We start from the raw sequence: 23,001 nt of genomic DNA, 5'->3' as shown, positions 1-23,001 counted from the left end.
GACTTCCTCGGGGACTTCAAGTACCCGGATATCGGAAGCAGACGATATTTTCGTATTGTGAACCAAAATAACGCAGCGTGGTACTTTGTCCACATCCAGTCGAAGTTAAGTAGTTCTCGTTGTATACCGTAGAGTAACTGCTATTTTATTCGTATTATTTTGGCTCGAACTTTCCAATATTACTTGATGCACCTGCTAGTGAAACATGATATATGAAATTTATATTGCTACATGTACCACTCGGAGCGTCCTCCTGAGAAAGAACTGTATCCGTGTGATAAAATGATGTATATATGATTTCTTATTTACGAGCACAGGCCTGCTTATAGAAACTACACTAACATGTGTAATTTTTCAGTTATGCTTTTACATTAATTACAGATTAATTATAGACAAAGTACCACAATTATTTCAGGTCACTCATGGATGGATACTCATTCTGCAGTTTAATACCGCTATGACAAAGTCCTTATCGATGATCAATCATCGCTCCATGATCAACAGTGTGCTTTGACTAACATAAACGAATAATAGACCGGATTAGAATTTTTTTAATGATACGAGGCATCTATTCAAAACTAGCTTTGCCACACAATTAATTGGTTCTTGTTTGTTGATGTCATATAAAAACCCTTGCATAAGGAAAAAAACCATTTAAAACAGAACAGAAGAAAACCACTCAAATGTGTGACTGGTCTGAAATGTGAGATATACTTGAATGTCATAAAGCTCCTCAGTGTGTACTTTATAAGCCTGAAGTGACCCTCTTGAAACACAAATCTTTACATGACTGTTTTTAATTAATATCATGCTTAATGCAGTGGGGAAGCGGATAGCTGAGTGGTTAGAGCGCTGGCATCTGAATTGAGAGTGCACTAATTGAATTCCCGATTAGTTCAGCAAACTTTCCCCAGTCGACCCAGCTGGCAGGAATGGCTGGCTACCTGACTCAATAAAGGGTTGAGGAAGGAAAGGCAGCAAGGGAAAGGAGATTGGCACTGCCCTCACTTAAAGCTGGCCTTGAGAAAAGTGAGGCCTCTGACACTTCACCCTCCCCCAATGACCTGAGAAGGTTAAGGGATTCCCTTTACCTTACAGTGACAGGAGAGCAATTTATCAAGTTTAAGCACATATATATGATTAAAACATAGTAAATGAATGACAAACCACACATTGAAACAAAACATAAAAAACCTTTACCAGAACAATTTTAATTTTGAATGAAAATATGGAATGAAGTAATGATTTACAAGCTTGAAAACCTGACTGATGTTAATGAGTTTTATATTAATGTTAATTTCAAGATTGAAACTTGTAGCAGTGCTGCTTCCTCCTTAACTGTCTTTTTTCTGGGGCTGGGACCATACACACTTGCTACTTTTTTCAGATTATGGATACATATATGTCAGTTTTAGCCTTGACTTACCACAGATCGGCCTCTTCATGTAGATGGCTCTTCCCAGAGTTCATGGGAAATATTCTGCAGAAAAAGGCAGAAAATCACTGAAGGAAGTATAGCACCACACTTTGTAAGTTGCTGGGTTTTCATGTGGAATTTTCTGTTTTTTTCCTTTGCCTGTTGTTTGGAAGGTTTACATGAAATGTTTGTGTATGACCCCCCGACCTGCACATCCTCATCCATGATCAATCATACATACATGTACACACACGTGTACTTCAGTGCACATATCCACACTATGTAGATTTACACATTTTGTTAAGTTTTGGAATCTGCTTTTGACAGGTTGAAGATGGCATACATTTTTACTATATCCGACGTGGTGGGCTCTTATTTGTTGCAACAAGTGTCAAAGATGTTTGTGCGACTACAGTCATAGAGTTTTTAAGCAGGTACTGTTTATGAGGTTTGCCATTAAGTTTGCTGCTTTTACCTTCCTTTCACATCTGCATTACAAGCATGCTGTCTTATGGATCAAATTTCTAGCATGTAGATGATGTTTTATTTTTATAAGCAGGTTTCTTTATTGTCATCTCTTAAATAATGGCTGGAATTAAAGGACAACTCTTTGAAGAGAATATTATGACCTGTTATTTTTTAATTTATAATAAATAAATATTATGAGATGATCTGATTATATTTACGTCTGGATGTAAAACTTTCACATAATCTATTAAATGTGAGACATTTCCTTGACTTACAGATTATACTACATGGCCAAGGATTTCTGTGGTATAGTCACAGAAGAGTCTGTAAAAGCTAACAGTCTGCTTCTGCATGAGATATTATGTGATGTCATGGTAAGCAATATTTTTAATCTGTGCAATACATTGTGTAATGCTTGATACTTAGAGGTCCTATAAGAACTATATATATTGCTTTTGGTTTGAATCTTTATAAAGAAATATATATAAATTAAAAGCTACATTTTTCCTACAGAAACCTATTCAAACTTTATCATATGCACGTGGATGTGCATGCACGTGTCCATGCTTTAAAACCTTCATTTTTGTCTTTTATAAACTATCATATCTCTACGTGTTTCAAAAATTCTATTCATAATAAATATAAAGCTGCATTTTGCATGCATAGTGCATGGACCTTGCCTCCAAATTGGAAAACGCACTTTACAATGATGATGATAATTATTATATTCAGTGACTTATTTCAACATTTGATGTGACTTGTATATACATGTGCCTGTCACTACACATGCATAATACCTATATATGCCATTTTATCTTTTACATATCTGTACTTATTTCGGTGCTTATGTACACATTATATATCTGTGTGTATGCGTGTGTGTGTGTGTGTGGATAAATGTGTAGGACTTTGGCTATGTACAGATTGTAAGTTCGGAGAAAGTCAAGCCATATGTGACCAGTGAGGCCATAACCATGGGATCCTGTGCATCAGATCCAGAAGAACTAGTGACTCGCTTGGTAATATTCCATCTTCAGCCATTTTGAGGACTGAGTACAATTGTTATTTTTCACTTTCATTGCTGTTATATGTTAAACCCATTTTAATGAGATTATTTTGCATTAGTGTAAAACCTTGTCCTGAACTCTTTGTATCATTGTACCTATTATTGTATACAAATGAGTTCAGTTTCTTCTATATTGTGTTACATTTTTAAAAAAATAAGCTGCCTCTGGTAACACTTTTCATAGTCATACACACATTTCTAAATGCTGTTTAGTGCTGCAATTTATCATTATTGAAAACAATGCTAGGAAATACATGTTATGATACAAGGAAAGAGAGATGACAATGACCAACTTTATTTGTCCCAGTAGGCAATTTGAACATAGGAAGGGGCTCTAGTAACAAAAGTAAAATCCTGTATCATCAGAGATTAAGAGATGGCTATTCTTCTCCATACTTCTGCAGTCAATGTACATGACAAACAACAGGTGATAGAAACAGCCTTGTTGGGAGCCAGTGCTTGTAACAATGGTAGCAGAATAATTACTATTAGCATACACCCTCTGCTGTCTGCAAGTAAAAATATCCACTATCCACAAAACCAGTTCATGTGGAAGATCAAAATCAAATATCAGTCTCAAAGCCAGAAGGTATGGTTGCACTGCATTGAATGCAGAACTAAAATCTGTGAAGAGTAGTCTAACATGCATCTTGAGCTTATCCAAATGTTTGTATAGTGTGTTCAGAACGAACAACTTGACATTCGTCAACACCCTTCCCCTTCCTATAAGTAAATTGCATTGGGTCTAACTTACTCTGTTCAGATGTTAAGATGAGATTCTTGACAATTTTCTTGACAGTTTTTATTACGAGGGAGGTTTGCCCATTGGCTGAAAATCATTCAGTTGATTAGGATTAGGTTTTGGGGGGAGTGGGACACTGTTGGAAAGTTTCCAGAATGTTGGAATGTGCCCTGAGTCGAGAGAGAGTTGAAAGAGGTGTTGAAATACTCCACCCAATTGAAAAGCACAGCAGTGCAAGACTTGCCCACTGATCCCACCAGGTCTTTGCGACTTGTTGATCTAGACCCACTTTAACGATTTCATCACACAGACTTTAGAAATTCCTATGTTGTTATCGAGACAAGCTACTGTCTGAGTTCCATAACTTTATCAGAAAAATCATGGTTCTCAAAACATGCATAGAAGTTATTCAAAACATTTGGCAAGTCCTGATCACTCACGCCATTGAGTTTGACTGATATCCTAGTGCAGTCAGTCTTCTGATTCACAGACACTATAGACTTGATTCCCCAGCCAGGCATAATGAAGGTCGCCGGAACAGTAACGTAACTCTATCTTGTCTTTATATTCTCTTTTTGCTCATTTGATCACATCCCTTACCTCTCTATCCGCAGATCTTTTTTTGCCAAGGCATCATCGTTAAAAATAAATACATTTTTTCTTATTTAGTACATGTTTCAAGCTCCTGGTTACCCATGGTTTGTTGTTTTGAAATATGACAATGGTTTTACTAGGTATTACAGAATCAACACAGAAAGAAATGTAAGAGGAAACAACATTTGTCAGGTCAGATGAAACAGTTTCTATGTCATACATGTAAATTACCAGTAACATGGGATTGCTTGTGTTTTCTTTGTAATTTACTTCTGCGGTTTATGTTATAACATTTGTACAGTTTGGCATTGAAAGTCACAGAGCACCAGCCACAGCTGCCCACCGACCAGCTGTTCGGACATCACTAGATGTGAGTGCTTGGATCCTTTAAGCTGTAAAATATTGTGTTGTCTTACCTTTGTACTTTTGTTATTGTTACATATGATGTGGTTATTAAGATGTATGGTACACAGATCAGATGGGGGACATGATATTCTGATGTTTAGTATTACAACAGATGAATTACAGGACATGATACTCTGATAAATGGTATTACAGTAGATCAAGGGTATGATACACTGATGTATAAAAGTAGATGAAATGGAGGATGTGATACTTGATGTGTAAAAGTAGATAAAATAGAGGACTACTCTCATGTATGGTATCACAGTAGATTGCATGGAAGATGTTATACTCTGAAAATGTGTTTAGCAGGGGGGACAGAAGAATGAAATATTTGTTGACCTCATTGAAAGGCTGACTGTGGTGACAGATGCAAAGGTAGGTACTTGGACTCTAGGTTTTAATTATTCTGTTTTTGCTGAATATATAGGTTACTAATAAGATAGTATTAACACATTTGTCAGTTTCCAATTTAAGTATCTTATGCTTACTTTACATGTTTTTTAAATCTTCTGGTGATTATGGTATGGTCCATGCTGTCAAGACACAATTTGTGAACATATAGGGGCCTGCACACACAAACATGTGCACTCAAGGCTGATCATGCATTCTTTTCTTTCATTTAGGGTAACATTGGACGAATGCAAGTGCAAGGCACAATTAATGTAAAGAACTTTTTGCTTGGTCATCCCAAAGTGAAAGTAGCCCTGAATGAAGATTTGCAGATTAGTTCACGAGATCAGGTCAAAGGTAATAATATCATAATTTAAACAAAAACAGTAACATGGTAAAACAGTATGAACCATAATTCAGGTGTAGTCATATTTATTATCTAGCTTTACTGTTTTGATGAAGTGATTCGTGAATCAGCTGAACTAACACAGGTTTGAGTTTTGCTTGTGTTACAGTGTGAACATTTGTGTAAACATGCACCTGTTTCTTTTAGGATTTGGCTCATCAGCACTGCTTGACCGTTGCAACTTTCACCAGTGCGTAGACTTAAGTGAATTTGATACCAGTCGCATTATTAGCTTCCTACCGCCACCTGGAGAGGTCAGTTCTTCTTATGGTAGTTAGCATGCCATTTAGTTTGAAATACATGCCTTTATCGAATAGGAAATATATTTCTAACCTTGTTAATTTTACTTTAAGAAAATGTCATTTTCTTGATTTCTATAACTGATGACAAATATTGTTAGAAAAGCTAGTTTATAATTTGGTGGAAATATTTGTGCTGATCATTCCCTAACTTGATTATTTAGATGTTTTAGAATGTACTGAATCCTCACATATATGTCTGTGTGTGTGCGCATGTACTGTGTACACCTGCGTGCATGTGGATAGTTTTCTGCGATGGTTTACAGCCTAAATGAAGTTGGTCTTAATCTACCCCTGCGTGTGACATTCTTCACAAGAGACATTCCCAACAGCAGGTGAGTGATTTGCTAGATATAATTTTCCTGATTGAAGACCTGACAGGAAAGAAAAGGCTGTTGGATTGCAGAAGTAAGCTTTCATAATAGTAATCTGCTTTGTTAAAGACCAGCAAATTGTAGATTTGTCAGCCATAGATATGTAATAACCATATTTTGGTATGATTTCTGAACAGTTTAATCACCTATAAGAATTTTATAAAGGGTGAGAGGGTAGATGTTTTTGTTTCCTTGTAGGTTTTAATCTTTTATGAGTGTTGTTCTTTGGCATTTCAGGGATGTGAATGTGATCATGAGTGTTTACTGCAATATCCTGGGAACAATAGGGCTGCTTATGTTATCATCACACTTCGTCTTCCGTCTGCAATATCCAGGTAGATACCACTTTTGTTTTCTTGTTATTGCTTATGGTTGGATATGTACTTACTGGTTATTTGTTATGCCCGTCTTCTAGCCTGCTATAACTATTATCAGATAAGTGTAGAATGGGATTTACATCTTTATAGATGTTACAGCATTCCTGGGTTTTATCACAAACGTGAATACTGGCCCCGGGCAACCGGAAACGTGGGCGAGAGTTAAACTCGATCAATTCTTACAACCCATGTCAACATAGGTTACAGGGGACCATACGTACAATACTCACACGTCGATCACACATCCACTTTACCACGTGGCTTACGAGTCCCCACCCCTTCTGTAAGTTCTGTTCCCCGAACACAAAACTCGACGTGTGATGTATAGAAAAAGATTTAATGAACATAAAAACATACAAATACATATGATGTATAAAGACTCGTCTAGGGTGGGGAGTCCCAGTGCTATCTGTGCTAAACGTACTTCCACTATTCCAGTGCTGTTACCTCTCTCTATCTCGACCATTCACTTTCACACGCGCATCAACTTAGCTCTGATGTTATAGCTGTTCTTATTATTGTGGGTTCACAATGATGGTTTGGTGGAGACCAATACTTCTCCCGACAGTGTCGGCACTTTGATGACTTTCCCTCGAAACTGTTGCTCCGCCTGCCCGTCCTCCTTTCTGCCTGATTTGCCAACCACGTCGTTATAGAGCGACGACTGCTCTCCCAGTGACACAGAGTCGAGCCTGTCCCAGTCCAGGGACACACAACGTGGTGTCTCCGACGACTGCAATGCCACGTACAGCCGCCAAACGAACACCACCTTCATGCAAAGTCGATCTCTGGTGGAGTACGGCTAACCCAGCAGACGTTCTCCTCCATTGAGAACGACGACTTCTAGCCTTGGCGTCGAACGTCTACCTCTCACAGGTAGTACAAGCCCTGGTCACGTAGCCCTTTGATTTTCACGGCGACAGCAGGCAGTCCTGACTCGCCCCCTTGCTCAAGGTTCTCTAACCCAGGCGTCCTTCCTCCCAAGTCCTGCCCTCTTGGACCCGGTCTCGTGGTACAAGTGAAGTTGACCTTAGATATGCTGAAGTCGCTTCGACTGCTGACCAGTTGCTCCGTCCACTCCGACGTCGTGCCGAGAACCTGCTGGTTCTCCGTTCCTTATTTTACTTTGCGCATTCGCACATCACATACACCGAGGGACAGCAAGGTGTGTGAGCCCCTGATGTGTCACTCACTTTGTTGACTTTATATTGACACCTCTGCCAACCGGCTGGTCGTGCTTGACTGCTCTAACCACTTAGGACTGTCCCCCACTTACAACACCTCTGCCCTCCTACCGCATACGACACCTGTACACTGGCACGTATGCCTCCCTTTCCTTGCCTAAGGTCCATCGGCTTGTCAACAAGCCACCCTAGACCTTAACTGGGGCGATTGCTACACCCCATTTAAAGTTACCACATGACAATAGAAAATGACTAGTTATCATTTCAAAACTAAATTTAGCAGGGTGAAGATAAGGCTAATGTGATTTCCCCGACAACCTCATTTTTAGTGAATGTGCTCATGTTAGCAACTGATTAGGAAGATATTTAATAGCATTTCCTTATCAAAGTTGTTTTTTTGAGATGAGTCTGAAAAAAAAACATGTTTTGGCAGTGTATCACAGCACGTGAATGGTCCAAGCAATTCTCTGCAGTTTAAATCAGATGAAAAGCAGATGGTGTGGACCATTAATAACTTAGCAGGTGGAGAAGAAAGTACTGCTCATCTCAGGGTACGTTTGGTGAATTCATATCACCTGCTTTATGTTTTAGTTGGTTCATTTAATGTTTTGGACCAATAGATTTATTTCAGTGAATGCACTGGATCATAGTTCCATGTTTATGCAGAAGAGTCTTCAAGTTCCAAAGCATCTTCTGTGAATATTTTTTTTTCGTGAAGATTGAAAACAAAGTTAAAAGTTAAGGATTGACCAAATTGGAATTGGTAGTATTTGAATGCTAATCTCACATGCTTGTTGCAGTTAATCAGCCATCTCTCTCAGAGCATCACCAAGGCAGATATTGGACCAGCTTCTGTTGACTTTGAAATCTCGGGACACACAATGTCAGGTCTTCAGGTCCGATTTATGCGTGTTTTTGAGCTGGACCATGCGTATGTTCCTAGGAGATGGATCCGTTCTGTTCTAGTGTCAGACTCATTTACAGTGAAGACAGCATAAGGACTGTAATGACACTACTAAACATAACAAATTGGAAATTTGTAAAAAAGATAATTGCAAACATTGAGATGCATGCATGAAGACACTCATCAGATTGCCTAGCTGATCAAAAATATATATATGTTTGCGCACACTTGTATATGCATAAACACATATACATTGTAGAATCTGTTCAATTTATGTTTGCTTAAATCTAGGATTATCAAGAGTTATTTGAATCATCAGCCAACATTTTAAAGACTTTAATGTTTTATATACATCCAAAACCTAAGTCTTCAGACACTTTTTAGGTTATCCTCTGCAGATAGTGTCATTGTTTCCTACCAATCCACTCACACATAGTCTCTCTTTAAAAACAACAAATTTTTTAGCAGTTTTAATAAACTGAAATTCACCGGTCATACAAAGTTACTGCTGCGATGAATACAGCTCCATCAGACCAAGCAAACAGACGTAGAAATACAAATTATTTGCAAAACCTATACAGAAAGGTACTTATACCTTCTGATATCAATGTTCTTGTCCCACAGTATTCACACCAATTGTTTAAGACGCTGACCTGCAAATATGCATCACACACATCTTCCTAAATCACAGTTTTCTGAGAACATGCTTTGGCTACTACACTTCGTTAAAATGTTGGAAAAAATTAGCCCATAAAGAAATATAACTGTTAAACTGGTCTTGATCTCAAAATGATGTGCAGTACATTTTTGCATCTGCTGGATGTCTGGCTTTGTAATACCATTTTCAGAAAGATAAATTGTCTATTTGAGAATTGCTTTCCTCAATCCAATGATTTTGTACCACCAAAATGGTGATTTATATGCAGCCATTTGTTTTTTAAAAAAGGTAAATGTGAACTTATATGGAGTTTCACAAAAAAACTTATGCTAAAATTTGCATAATCTAATTACAAATTTAATCAATTAAAAATATTTGCTTCCAGTGTTTTGTTGTTATATTTTCTTTTTCCAAGTTTAGGTTTGAATTTACTAAAAGAGGGAAGAACGATACATGGCTATCTGTACTGACCAAGATGAACATTCATGGGCAGTTTACTTATTAAAAACTTAATAATGTTATCACAGTTTAATGTTTAAACAATGTTATTTATAATATATCTTTAAGTATAAATGTTTTATTAAAGCAGCTTAAATCTTACACTATAAACAAAGAAAATGATTACATTCACACTTCAGATAATGGTGAAGAAAAAAATCTAGGGAAGAAAATGTACAAGAGAATGCAAATACACTAACATGAGTATGCACACCCTCCTTCCCCCTAAAAAGAGGTATAAATGACTGTAGAGGTGACTACCATCCAGAACCTACATCTAGACATGAATATCATGCATTAGAACTGGCCAGATGTGTGACAACAGAATAATAGGCAGCATGAAAAGATACCACAGAGTTTCCCTAAAGATTGTTTCTCAATAAACTGAAGTAAAATTAAAAAAATACAGTCACAATTATGAAATTTATTTAATATAAATAAGTTTTTTTATTTAATATTGAATGAAGACTTCTTGGCCAAAACCTATAAACTTTTGGCTGAAAACTGCTGAGACTCAGCATGAACTTGTATTACATATACAGGTCTGTGGACTGAGAATACTAAACACACACACGTATGCATACTCACAACCAAGAGAATGACCACACAAGCTAATTGTGAAAAACAGTTTTTTGACTTCCGCACAACAGCTCTGGAGTTGTAATAAGTCCAGTAAATGCTATAAACTTGCTTCTCATGCATGTCCTATAATTTATTTTCATTTAGCACCCATTCTGCAATAATGATAATTGTCTTGCACATTACAAACAGCATTATCATTCTACAAACCATTAGCAGAATTGTGAACTGCACTGGCTGAGTGTTAGTAATGCCCAGGAAGGGAGATGGGGCAATGAGCACAAATGTACAGAGGTACAGCTTGCAGGCCACAATATTAAGTTGCCTGGGATGCAAATGCAAAACACAATATCTTTAGTTTAAATTTATTATGGCACTTAAAATCTCTGGTGACTTGGATATGTTTCGAGTAACATGCAGTCCAGATTTCACAAAGTATTAGGTAAACCAAATTACCTTTACTCTTTAAATCTGCTTTTTTAACAGTTTCTTGACTGATTAAAGACTGTTTAAGCTAACATAGCAATTTTTTTAGAAGTGGGGACCAGAATTTGTATAAACTATATATATATAATTTTATCTTGAAATAAGTCTGAACCAACCGCTGTGTAAATTGTTGATGGAAAAAAAAGGGTAGCTTCTATCTTGTAGTTCATTCTTCACAAGCATCAGCAAAACTGAAATTCTTGTCTTAATTTTTAAATTTTCAGTTGCAGATAGTAGAAGGTATTCACCAAGCCTTCCATTCTGAAGTCTATATATTTCCAAGTCTGATTAAAACATTTTTGACAAGCATAGAGCTTTTTGCTGGCCAGACTAATCAAAGAACATTTCAGGCTCCAGGTAGAATTGTGCTTATTTTTGATGCACCGTGTTCTGTCATAGAAAATTTCGCCAAGGTGTGGCTGGTTAAAATGATCCTTAATACCCAAATCCACTCATCACACTTAAGATTGTGTACAGATTTCATTATCAAGTTTAGCCCTAGCATTGCAAGGTGAAAGTAGAAAGTTAGGACTGTCTACATTTCACCCTTGTATTAACACAATCTGTGACAACCCAGAATCTAGTCAACAGGTAATCTTTTCCATAGACTTTAAATAAAGAATTCAGAGTAAAAAGTGAAGTAAAGCTTATTGTGAAAATACTCCACATTTACTTCCAAATTACTTGAGGGTTTTGTTTTGTTGCAGGGGGAGGGGGATGGTAGGTAGGGGGAAATAATGTTTGGATCGAGTTAAAAGGTTCAAATTATCACACAACAGTTCATATCCTTCTGTTCTAAAAGGTTGAATGAGTGTAATCAACAAAGAGTCAGCCACCCTTACTGGAAAAGTCAGCAAGAATCCCAACTATGACCAACACAGAAACGAGAGGCGCATAAAAGTACTGCTAATCACCTTCTGACAAGCAAAATAAACCAAACAAAAGTCTGAAGTATTACTGTAAGAATACGTACAGGGTCTCTGTACAAAAGACACTCCATCCAACAGTCACTTTCCGACTGGAATCTTTCACTTTTTTAAAAGCTGAACTACAGCAGAAACTGGAAAAAAAATAACTCATCAGTCATCATCACTTGAGTCACCATTATTGCTATGTTGCCTGTAATAACGTTGGGCTCGCTGAAGCCGCTTCCTCAGTCTCTTGAATTCTGTCCACACTGGCTGTGAGGCCTCACCATCTGGCTGTAAAGCCTCACCATCCGACCGTTCTGGCTGATCTGGCATCCTCCCACTGACACTCGCACTCTCCCGGTGTTGACTCTCACTGCCACCTTCCTGTTGACAGTCCTGCTGACCACAGCTCTCCTCTTTATGATGGCTTTCATTACTGCATCGCCTGGCAGTGGCACTGCTACTGCTGTTTTCATGGGAAGAATGGCAGTGCCCAGCACAGCCCCCTGATGTCGAAGGTTGGGACGATGCATAAGAGCTAGATAATGACAAGACGGTGGGATGTCCCGACAGACTGGGACCATCAGTCTTCTGTAAATACGGGCCAGCCTCATGTTCATAGCATCCTTTTCCTTTGGTATTCATAGTAAATAAGCTAGAAGCAAAGTCAAAAGTCTTCATAAAGGCGGGTGCTTCAGTGGCCATGTCACAGGCACTCTGTCTAGTCTCCTGCACACACTCCTCTCTGGAACTGCTGGAAGCCAGACGAGGTCTCTTGCGCATGGGAACAGCTTCGTCAGCACTATTGTCTGTGTCACTGGTGACTAACCGTGTGCGCAATGCCTGTAGACGCTTCAGCTGGTATGCAACTCGCTGCTGCTGGGCACGGCGTTTGTTCAAGACGTGCCCAATGTCAAGGTCACTTCTCACACTAGGACTGGGGTTCTCATCATCAGAATCAGACTCTGAACTGGTGGAAGAAAGGATGTCTGCATGCAAATCTTGGGAAGACCGCATCGACTTGTGTCTCATTTCTGCTGCTCGCATCACTTCCTTTCTGTTCTGAGCAATGATTTCAGAAATGCTTTTTCTCTTGCTTCTGGGGTTAAGGCCATCAGAGCTCCCCTCATGAACTGCATTCAGTCTTTCACTTTCCTCGTGTGCATCCAAAACACGTGAAAGACTAGCATCTGTTTCCTGAGCAGCCATGACACTTGCAAAGGCAAGAGTGAAAGGACTGAACTCACTGTTGTCTGAGCTATCAGATGCATCACCGTCACCCACATGAGGTTGCACTCTGTAATCCTCATCATCTCCTTCCAGGTCCTGCAGCTGCTGACTACGACGTGTGGCCTGCAAAATGCTGTCATATAATTCCATCTCGTTAGATGAAAGGTCCTCATCAGAACTCCAGTACTCTAATTCCCGCTGCACTAGACTGTCAAAGAAAGCCATCATGCGTGGATCTTCCTCCTTTGATTGTGAAGAATAATCATGTGACATGACCAGCCCACTACGTAACACCAAATTGATGTATTCTTCATGTGTGTACACTGGTCGCTCTACAAAGGATGACTCCCAGCGAGGACTAACACCACCATTGCCATTGTTCAGATTGAAAGGGCTCCACACCTAGAGGCAGAAAAACATCTTTGAATATGCTCATGTCAACTACAAAATTCTGTGGTTTTAATTAAAATCAGCTGTCTTTACCTGGTATTTCAACTCTGCAAACATTCTTTTGATATTTAAAATGTGATCCTTGTAGCATATAGATTCTTTAATTTACCATATTCTAGATATAAAATTATAAAAAGAATGCATTATTTTCTTGTTTACTTCTGTTTTTATAAAACAGTATCTAAAAATAAAATCTTGCTGGGCAATCACCAAAAACTTTCAACCTGAATTATCAAGGAAGGTGGGGAAAACCTGTGCATATGCATACATACACACCTGAGTACACAGTATGTGCTAACTAAACGTGTGTGCCAACCTTGATGATTTTTTCTACACCAGATGAAATGATGAGGCCTCTATGTTGGTTGTAGCGCACTTGGTTGACGATTGATCGGTGACCACGCAAGATCATGTGTGCTTCTTTCACGTAGACTCCTGATACAAGAGGGAATAAAAGGTCTACTGAAAACCACATAATCTCTTATCTGAAAGGAAGCAGTTAAAATATACAAAAACAAAAAACCCAAAACTATAAAGCTGCTCCCCGCATGATGGTTAGCAAGCCAATCAAAATAACTCCTACAGCAGCTGATTCTCTCCATCCTTGCATGCCAGCAGCCACTACAGACATTTCAACAGCCAGAGCTAGCTTCTTGTTATCTCTAATCAAATGTTATTAATCAATGAAGGGAACAGCCTTACGTTGAGAGAGATCATCTGGTATCTTCCACATGTATAGGTTGAAATCATCAGATCCAGACAACACATACTGCACACAGCCAAAAATATAGTGAAAACCTTAAACCTCACATATTCTGGTTTTTATGTGTGTATGTGCATATGTATAGGATAAGCCTGATTTTTCTTTCTTTTGTTGTGTTACTTTCATCATTAAGTCAAATTCTGAGTGCAGTGTCACTTGACCGATAAACAAATTCTTTCTAGTATTAAAAAAAAAAAGCATACATTTGTTACTTCCACCAAACCAGATTTGTGTAAAGACAGTAACCAGCATAAAAACACTCACGGTCTTCCAGTCAATAGCTATTTCTCTAATTTTCAAATAATTTTACCCATCCCCAAATTTTTAGTTTCTTGCATGCAGTAAAACAATATACTTTATGACATCAAAAGATATCTTTTCAACTTATTTTATATTAGACTAGCCAGGGTACCCAGTACTATCCAGCTTGCTTTCTGCTGCTAACTCTTCCAGCTGTGATTTTTTGTCAACTTCACTTGAGTCAAGCTTATTCGTGCATGGCATCAATGTAGAAAAACAGTGAAACACTTTGTACTCTTGGTGTCCCCTTATCTGCCAGGTTGAAAACCCATGTTTTGATTTTTGGTTAAAGGAGTGCAGTGTTTCAAGAAATGCATGCTGAGCATCTTTATTTGCTGCCATGATTCATGTTGGCCTCAGCTACATGGGCTCCCTAGGTGAGGTGCTGTGCTAGGATGGGCAGTCAAGGGCAAGGCTCCTTTTCTCTGCAAATATTTATATGCAATTTTTTTGCTGATTTCCATACTGATGTTTGTCAAGTTGAAGAGATATTGAAGCCTTTCCCTGTGACTGGAGCATAACTTCAGTCTTTGTGGTTGTAGTGGTCAGACCAAAGTCCTGACATGCTGCTGACAGTCAAACATCAGCCTGCATCTCACACTTGGTACTTGTACTTGAATGTAGAGAGGGAACCAGTGAACAGTTTATCCCTAATTATGTTGACCTGAACTCTGGTCGCTGCCTGTAGCCTCAGTAGACTGAACAAATTGATTCGATCTGTCATGAAACTGCAGAACAAATCTGGTGAACTTGTGTGGACATCCAGACCTCACCATTATCTTTCAGAGAGGCCTTGGTCAGGTCAATGAAAGTTGTATACAGATCTCAGTGCTGTTCTTGGCAATTTTCATTAGCATTCGGTCATATAGTAAAAGAAATGTCATGACATTTTAACAAAGGATGTTAGAACTGTAGAAAATCTGTGTGGGTACATGTGTTTTCCTGGGATTCTCCAGTCCTCCTGAACTAGGGAAAACCATTTTAAACATGCCAATAGTACACTGCCTCCAAATTAGTGCCATATAAATACATAATTTCTATATTTAATATAATATTCTTGTAGCTTAAACTTCCTGGCAGCAAATAATACTTAAGAAAGAATTTATAATGGATTCTGACCTCATCTTGTGGTCCAGCAAAGCAGCAGCTCTTCATGGTGCAGGAGTTGTAGTAACCATCATGATCCATGTCACACAGTGGGTGGGTACTCCCCAGTTCATACAGGACTGGCGGCAGTCTTCGCCGGAGGGCCACCAAATGAGTGCCACGGTTGTTAATGCGAACACTCATGCAGCTTTGCTGTAGGAAGCGCCCTCCATAACGCAACACACAACTACAGCAGAAATAACAAGTCTATGATTTTAGTTGCAATGAAAATGTGCTTTATGTAAATCCTTCTGATCAATATTTACATTTTTTAAGAAAATCAAACAGCTGAAAAAAACGCAAACTTTTTCTAATAAAGTCTTACTACAAACAGAACCACAAATCTCATTACCCTTATATTAACTAAGCAAATCTACCCCAATGTTCGGGGTTTTTTCCAAAAGAAAATCCAACACCATGAAGATGTACCTGCGAGGTTTGCGAATATCCCACAATCCAACACCTTCTTTAGCATTAGCAGATGCTAAAAGTCGAGGCTCCACTGGATTGTACATGACAGCATGCATTGATGAGGTGTAGCTGGCCAATACAAAGGGCTCTAAGGATAAAGTATGTTAACCAAGATTTTTACAATGCAAAGGCTCAACATAACCGTCTACTTCCACCTCTTATGATACTAATGCGTAGGCAAAAACTGGAAACTTTTAAGAATTTTTCCTTTTAAAAAGCAAAATCATAACAGTCCTAAATATTCCACCAAAGATTACATTCACATGACATTTATCAAGCTATATGCACACACACACACGCATATCTTAATCTATATACATGTTCAGTTCGGAATTTAGAGATGATGATGTCCTCAGAAATAGTAACAATGTCAATAGATACATTTTACTTACACAGGCCAGATGGAAAAGTCAAAGAATAAGAACACTGTTTATAATTTGTTATAATGTTTTAATTAGCTACTGGTGTTTGATACAATCATATGAAATGTGATTTAGAAAGGTGTACCTAAACTCTCACCTGTGCTAGCAGGCCCACGAGTGTCATAAATAAGAATGCGACCATCATCACATGCACTTGCAAACACATTGTCATTGACGGGGTCTGCAGACAGTCCATATACTGCCTCCTCATGTAGAAAAACATCTAGGGTTTGACCACTGACAAGAAGCAAGTAACACAGTATGAGCAGCAGGTAAAACTCTTTCACACAAACCATTCAACCCAATTTCTAGAATGACCAGAACTAAATTTGCATATAAATATTTGCAGGAAAAACAGGAAACAGTAAAATTATATTCTTAAAACGCTGAAAAGAACTTTTGCTTTCTCAATAGTGAAATGAAGACAACTGCAAATATTTTAAGTGTAAATGCAAATTTACTTTAAAAATTGCACAACAAAAAAATTTTCTAAACTGTCAACTAAACCAGGCAGCTTATCTTGCAAAAGCAAAAACCACTATTCTCAAAGCAAACCTACTGTAGTAATAAATCCACAGCTTCCAACACTCAAGGAAATGAAGGTTGCAACAGGTACATAAAAAAAGTTAGAACTCAGCCTATCATAAATTATTACCAATTTGATATAGTTTTACCATATTTTGTTCATGCCTGGTTAACACACAATTAGGAAAAAATGGATAAAAAATATTAATAAACAAGGATTTTCTAGCACTGAAAGGATAATCTTAGAGTATACAAGATAATAATCCTTCTTTGTATTGACTTTATTGAGAGAAAGATCTCACCTGACAATGTCATGAACTGCTACCTGTTCATCATTACCTGAAAGTATATCAAACATCAAAGTTTTACAGAAGGAAAAGACTGTAACTGAAGTTATATGATAACCTTTTTATGACACAATGGCTTGGAAGTTATCCTGTATAGTTATGTACGTATAGTTATACATTTTACATTCTGAAAAAACTAAAGACAGTGACTATCTGAACTAAATTCAAAGAGGAGTAAAAGCATATGAAAATAATGCCACCTCCAGAATAGAGTCGTGTATTGTTGCTGTTGACAGCCAGACAAAATATGTTGCTGTTATGCTCGCCCTTCATGACAGCAGGTTCTCCAATATCAGATAATGCTTTCTCTACATTCCACAAGAGCACACGGCGGTCGTCTCCACCTGTAGCAATTGAAGCAAAGCTAGAGCAATGCAAATGAACCTGACCTACTAATTACTTTTTCAAAATGATGGATTCCACTTAAAGTATCAGCATACAAAAGTTCTGTTTGTTTCTACACAACACAACAGATTATGACATAGACTTTCTAGATGTCCTGTCAAATCGAACTTTCTGCCTGTTTAACCAATGCAATTTTTCTGTACAGAACTAGAAGTCATACTGTTAATCTCTGAAGAATAACACTAGCTCAGTAAATTATAAAAGCAGAAAACATTAGTTAACGTCCTTACAATGTTATGTAAGCAGCATTTGTGTAACATCTTTCTACAAAATATGTATATTGTTAAACTCAATACCTGATTGGAATAGCTATTTAAAATATATTTTGCATGCTATGATTTAAGTGTAGCTAACTGTATCTTATTGTTAGAATCTTTAAACTGAATTTGTTAAAATGAATCAGTTTGTCTTTCAATCCTACATACATATTTCCTTAGTTTTTAAAACTTCTTGACAAAGATCATCATAGCCATCTTATGAAATACCTAATGCATATTAGTGGCAATATTGATCTGTTGGCTGCCTTGGTTTAGCATATGTATTCATACTACTACAGCCATTAGTAATCTTTTGCCCCCAAAGTGTTTGATGAAATCGGCTTGTTTCAAATTCAGTTTAATAAATGCGTTCAACATTAGTTACCATCCAGCTAACAAGAGGCATCAAAGAATCCATGGTAACAAGTATTGTAAATGACTGTTATGCTCCCCTTGTAGGCCGGTTAAAGGTTGATGCCGAGCACTGACGGCCGAAACGTTTATTGACAATCTATGATGGCACTAAAGAACGATCAAATATGCACTACTTCACTGAAAATGAGGGTTGTAAATCCTACTGAAAAGAGTTTAGGGGGTCTCAATCAGTCAAAAGCTTTTAAATGAGAATGTCTGTTACAACAATAACAAAAACGAATGATTATACAGCACTTACCAGAAACAATGAAGAGGCCATCATTGGAAAACTCAATAGCATTGACGCAGCCATAGTGGGCCTTTAGATCTCGGCGATATAAGGATTTCGCCATACGAAATCTCTCGCGCATTAGCCGATATTGGGATGCCCACGAAACACTTTCAGCGCGAGCGGTGATATAACGCAAAGGATTGTGCAAAGCAGTTTTTGGACGCCCTTTCACACCCCTCGACTCCATTCTCTTGCCAAATTTCACAAATGTTAAGTCCCAGTATGATAACTACAGGTTAAAACAACATGCCCAGTAGCTGCTACTTGTCTCTCACTTGGTTGTCAGCCATGAGTGATCTCGCACGGTCGCACGAGAACACGCGAGATCACATCCGCCATTACTCAGGGTATCAAAGCATTGTTGCACAGGGATCGCTCGCTTCGCTAACCGCTAGATTCGCTAGGCTAGCTTCGCTACGCCAGTGCAAAACGCCACTAAAGTCGACCTAAGACCATTTCGTCCCCCACCACAAGTCAATTTGTCCTACGTAGGTCCATTTCGTCCCAAGACAGAAAAGTCAAATCGTCCCAAGCCCAAAAGGCAATCGATCGCCGACGAAAGAAGTAGCTATATTAACGCCAAATGTTACTAAAAGAGACATGCATATGTTGTACGAACAGAGACTATAAATAACGAGGACAGTCAACTCTTGGCGAGCGCAGTGGGATGCCTAGCGTTGACTCAACTCTTGTCCGCGGTATGACAACTTCCGGTCGCTTTGTTTTGTATCCGCGAGTATCTAGAATCCTTTGCTATTGAAGAAATCCTCTTAGTATGTTTTGATATACATGTATATTTTTTCATATGTGAATTATAACGTAAAATATCTACACTCTAACAGAGCGTTGTATCGTAGTATTTGTATTTATTTTAAGAGTCAAGATGGTTTTGTTTAGAAGTTCTCGCTCTCTATAGCTCATTGTTTTTCTGAGTGGTCACAGAGGGTGGATTGTATAGTGAGTTAATCGTTTCTTAATTCAGACTAAGGCTCTAAGGAACGTGCCTTAAACTCCATTTATTCTGTAATAAGTTTAAATCCTTATAGATTTTTTTGACAATGTTGTTTTGAACACATTCACTTCATGTGTTGTATTATCAGGATGATGGTGTACTTGAAATGGGTGGTTAGGAAAAATTTGATGTTCCTTCATCTATCCCTGATATTTATGTGTCTAATTACCTTGAAATAAATATGTACTAGATGGCAAATCGTTTAATGACCTTTCATACCTTGATAAAAATAAAGCTTGGAGTTAGAAAAGTAGCTATTTTCTTTCATCATCTGTTTTGCTTTTTTACTTAAACTTGTATACAAAATTTGTTTAATCATAATTGGTCTGATCAGGTCTGCCTGGAGATCTTGGAAGAGTCTTGTAGGGCTTTGAAGTCAGATGACTACATTTCAGAGAATGTAAAGGAAATAATCCCTAATGTTGGTGGTAAGTACACTGACTGAAAAGTTTTGCACTGCTTTGAGTACATTATTAACAATGTATAGTTTGAAGCAAATACTGAATGTATGTAGAAGCAATTTTTTTCTTATGTATATTAATAGTGCTTCTGACTGCTGTGAAATCAATGACACATTCTGGATAGAGGGGGACTTACAGAATTAAAACCCATGTGGTTCAAATTTTTCTGAAGTTCAAGTCTATATTTAGACAATGCTTTGATGGACTGGTGTAGACTTTGTCCTTTGATTTGTATTTTACCAATTGCTGCCAGAAAGTCAGTTAGCACTTGCTTATGTGAACAAATGTACACTTCCTAGCATTGTAGAATATTTTATTTATGATTGTCAAGTCGTATTTTATGGTTCATGCACACCACAAGTGCAAGAAGTATATGAAAAAGTTTAAACTGTCAACATTTACCTCAATAACAAAACAGAAGGGACTTAGACAAAGTCTGAAGGCTTCTAGCTCACATGTGGAATTGGGGGTTTAATTTTGAAAATCCACCTCTATCCAGAATATGGGTCAGTGATCTGCAGTCCTGAACATACAGTGCTGTGATCTGGCACATACCCTCCTTCCATCACCTAATCCTCTCTTATATGTATATTTTTATATGCTGTTGCTTTAATAGTTTTTTTGAAAACAATAACTGATTCCAGATTTATGTTATTGGCTGCCCCATGTTTTTTGTATCAGCTAATGCCTTTTCAAACTGTGTACTGTGAAAAGAAAATGCCATTTGCAAACATATTTGGTAAAATGGAAATTAAAGGTATGATGATGGTAATTTTGTCATTTATCCATCCCTAAACCCATGAAAATGTAAATTGTTGCCACAAAATTAATACATCTGAGTTGTCATACGTCACAAAATTAATACTTACTGAGCTGACATAATATTAATGTCATTGTATTTTGATTAATTTTGTATCATCTCCTTTATTTACATTTGTGCAAGATTAATATTGATTATAATGTTATAGTATTAAAATCACCCTCCCAATTTCAGGTTGATGCTATTTTCTGCTTTAAGAGGGATATTATACATTACTTAATATATCAATCTCATGGTTATAAAAGTAAAACATTCAAAAGTTTAGGTTTATGTAGAAAATGATTATCATCATACATGTAATACATTTGTATAAAAGCTAAGTGGACTGTTTTGGCAAACCTAATTATCCAAAAAGCATTGTAATCTTAAGCATTATGTAAGTAGAGGAGCTTTACTTGATGTGTATGTATATATATAAAAATTTTGATATTAAATGTTGATTCCATGGCTTTTAATCACTTTGGCACTTTTATTCATTCACACACAATTCAATAAAGATAATTGCTTCAATAATTGTATTTTTTTATTGTTCGTGTGTCTTTCAGCCAAGGTCAGGAACAAGGCAAAACTAGAGACAGGAGTCTTTAATAAAGGAACATATAGTACCTCATTCTTATCCACTAATTTATACCATTGGTGACGTAACATTATATGTAACATGCAGTGCACAATCAGAACTTTGTATCGCAAGTTAATAAAAGATGTGTCAAGGGTAAAACTGCTGCAGTCAGTGGTCTTAAAATGTAAACAAAGGAATAAACCTCTTGTTATTGAAGCAACAGTTAGATCAATGCTTTAGGGACTCAGCTAGAAGCATCATTAATTGGTAGACATAATGTCAACAGTTTCACATAAAACACATTTATTAATCATGCATTACTCTTGACAGTGACCATGTTGTATCATAGTAATGAATAATTAATGCTCACTGATGGCATCCTATGGCTTAGTTTATGGCTTAGGTGTTTCAATGGTCTTTTCTGGCACAAACTCTGTGGGTAGAAACTCTGTATATGATCTTTTGACCAGTTGTTATAATAAGCTAATTATCCTTAAAATATAAAAAAGCTATATTTCTCTCGCCTGGTTAATTATGTTCAATGTAACACTCCGGTTTGAAATGCTTGGAGCAAGTGGTCGCTCATTTAAGATAGAATCACAAATATTCACAGCTCTCACAAGAGCTTTTTCCTAGTCTTTGATTGTCTACTCTTCTTATGCAGAAAAATGATAAACCTTAAATTGGTGTCGACCTTTGCAAGCAGGGCATCCTGGAATCGCACAGCTAGTGCCTGGCATCTCAAAATAATAACAACAGTAGCTCTGCGACGCACTGTGCAAAGCGAAACCGGAAAAGGCGATGCAATAACAGTCCAGCGCATGCGCGACACAAGAGATCTGTTCCCGCGCGAGAGTTGGCAGTCCTTGTTAATTAGAGTGTCTGGTGTGAACTAAATATATTATATAGGCAAGTACGGCTGCCTACTATAAACAGAGCCATGCCAATACTGTTGCCAGTTGTGAAAGCCCCATGCTCTAAAACCTGGTGTGGGTGATCGAGGTGACGGGTGTGTGAGAGAGAGATCATTAATTGCTTTGCATACTCTAGGCTTCTCTCAGTGCCGGATCGTTTCTAGCAGGCCAAAAGGTCGACAGAACGAAATGTGGTTTCCCTTAGCGCTAAACAAGAAGAAATCACGTGGACTAGTGCTAATTGTTTTTTCAGTTGTAGAACTATAGCTATAGTACTGTTTTAAATGCTTACTGAATTGTTCATTATACTGCAGATTCAAGAAATGCACATGCATGCACCGCCCCCCCCTTGTCCAAAGTCGCAGACTTCGCATGTCACCGACATTAAAATCACGCCACGACACACGGTTTTTAGTTGGGATCTGGGCGGACACAGCATACACATTACAACATAA

At 37.7% G+C, this 23,001-nt stretch overlaps 2 protein-coding genes and 1 long non-coding RNA gene across 5 annotated transcripts; 2 read left to right on the top strand and 1 right to left on the bottom strand.

Moving 5' to 3' along the window:
• Positions 1–39: 39 nt before the first annotated feature.
• Positions 40–9,671, top strand: LOC112570967 (AP-4 complex subunit mu-like). 3 transcript variants are annotated; one of them, XM_025249729.1, is made up of 13 exons: positions 40–266; positions 1,432–1,529; positions 1,745–1,851; positions 2,163–2,259; positions 2,809–2,904; positions 4,589–4,657; positions 4,999–5,067; positions 5,316–5,439; positions 5,636–5,742; positions 6,034–6,122; positions 6,399–6,496; positions 8,156–8,273; positions 8,523–9,671. In XM_025249729.1, exons 1-12 carry the CDS (start codon positions 206–208, stop codon positions 8,170–8,172), a joined length of 1,032 nt encoding a protein of 343 aa, XP_025105514.1. In that variant the 5' UTR covers positions 40–205; the 3' UTR covers positions 8,173–8,273; positions 8,523–9,671. The 3 variants fall into 3 exon arrangements, with proteins under 3 accessions (XP_025105514.1, XP_025105513.1, XP_025105512.1); XM_025249728.1 differs by having other exon boundaries at positions 43–266; positions 2,791–2,904; positions 5,002–5,067; XM_025249727.1 differs by having other exon boundaries at positions 43–266; positions 2,791–2,904.
• On the bottom strand, positions 9,084–19,460 carry LOC112570965 (DDB1- and CUL4-associated factor 5-like). The gene is made up of 9 exons (XM_025249722.1): positions 18,748–19,460; positions 17,613–17,756; positions 17,368–17,404; positions 16,638–16,777; positions 16,077–16,206; positions 15,621–15,834; positions 14,141–14,207; positions 13,755–13,873; positions 9,084–13,390 (listed from the first exon to the last, which is right to left on the bottom strand). The coding sequence occupies exons 1-9, from the start codon at positions 18,965–18,967 to the stop codon at positions 11,927–11,929; spliced, it is 2,535 nt and encodes an 844-aa protein (XP_025105507.1). The 5' UTR covers positions 18,968–19,460; the 3' UTR covers positions 9,084–11,926.
• On the top strand, positions 19,346–21,856 carry LOC112570968. The gene is made up of 3 exons (XR_003100728.1): positions 19,346–19,478; positions 20,127–20,220; positions 21,619–21,856. It is a non-coding gene; the product is annotated as an uncharacterized LOC112570968 (long non-coding RNA).
• The last annotated feature ends 1,145 nt before the right edge of the window (positions 21,857–23,001 follow it).

Source organism: Pomacea canaliculata, linkage group LG8, assembly GCF_003073045.1.
Source record: "Pomacea canaliculata isolate SZHN2017 linkage group LG8, ASM307304v1, whole genome shotgun sequence".
In the NCBI taxonomy this organism is placed as follows: Eukaryota; Metazoa; Mollusca; class Gastropoda; order Architaenioglossa; family Ampullariidae; genus Pomacea; species Pomacea canaliculata.
Note: the sequence above shows the minus strand (reverse complement) of the source record. Positions and strands in the feature narration are given on the sequence as shown.

What these genes read in the sequence shown, in the direction of transcription:
- LOC112570965 (XM_025249722.1), bottom strand. Translation starts at nt 18,967, where the DNA reads ATGGAGTCGAGGGGTGTGAAAGGGCGTCCAAAAACTGCTTTGCACAAT. An exon ending in TCGTGGGCCTGCTAGCACAG is followed by an intron (nt 16,207 to 16,637) that starts GTGAGAGTTTAG and finishes CTTTATCCTTAG; the next exon opens with AGCCCTTTGTATTGGCCAGC. An exon ending in GTGTAGAAAAAATCATCAAG is followed by an intron (nt 13,391 to 13,754) that starts GTTGGCACACAC and finishes TTCTGCCTCTAG; the next exon opens with GTGTGGAGCCCTTTCAATCT.
- LOC112570967 (XM_025249727.1), top strand. Translation starts at nt 206, where the DNA reads ATGATATATGAAATTTATATTGCTACATGTACCACTCGGAGCGTCCTC. An exon ending in CGTCCTCCTGAGAAAGAACT is followed by an intron (nt 267 to 1,431) that starts GTATCCGTGTGA and finishes GACTTACCACAG; the next exon opens with ATCGGCCTCTTCATGTAGAT. An exon ending in AAGAACTAGTGACTCGCTTG is followed by an intron (nt 2,905 to 4,588) that starts GTAATATTCCAT and finishes ACATTTGTACAG; the next exon opens with TTTGGCATTGAAAGTCACAG.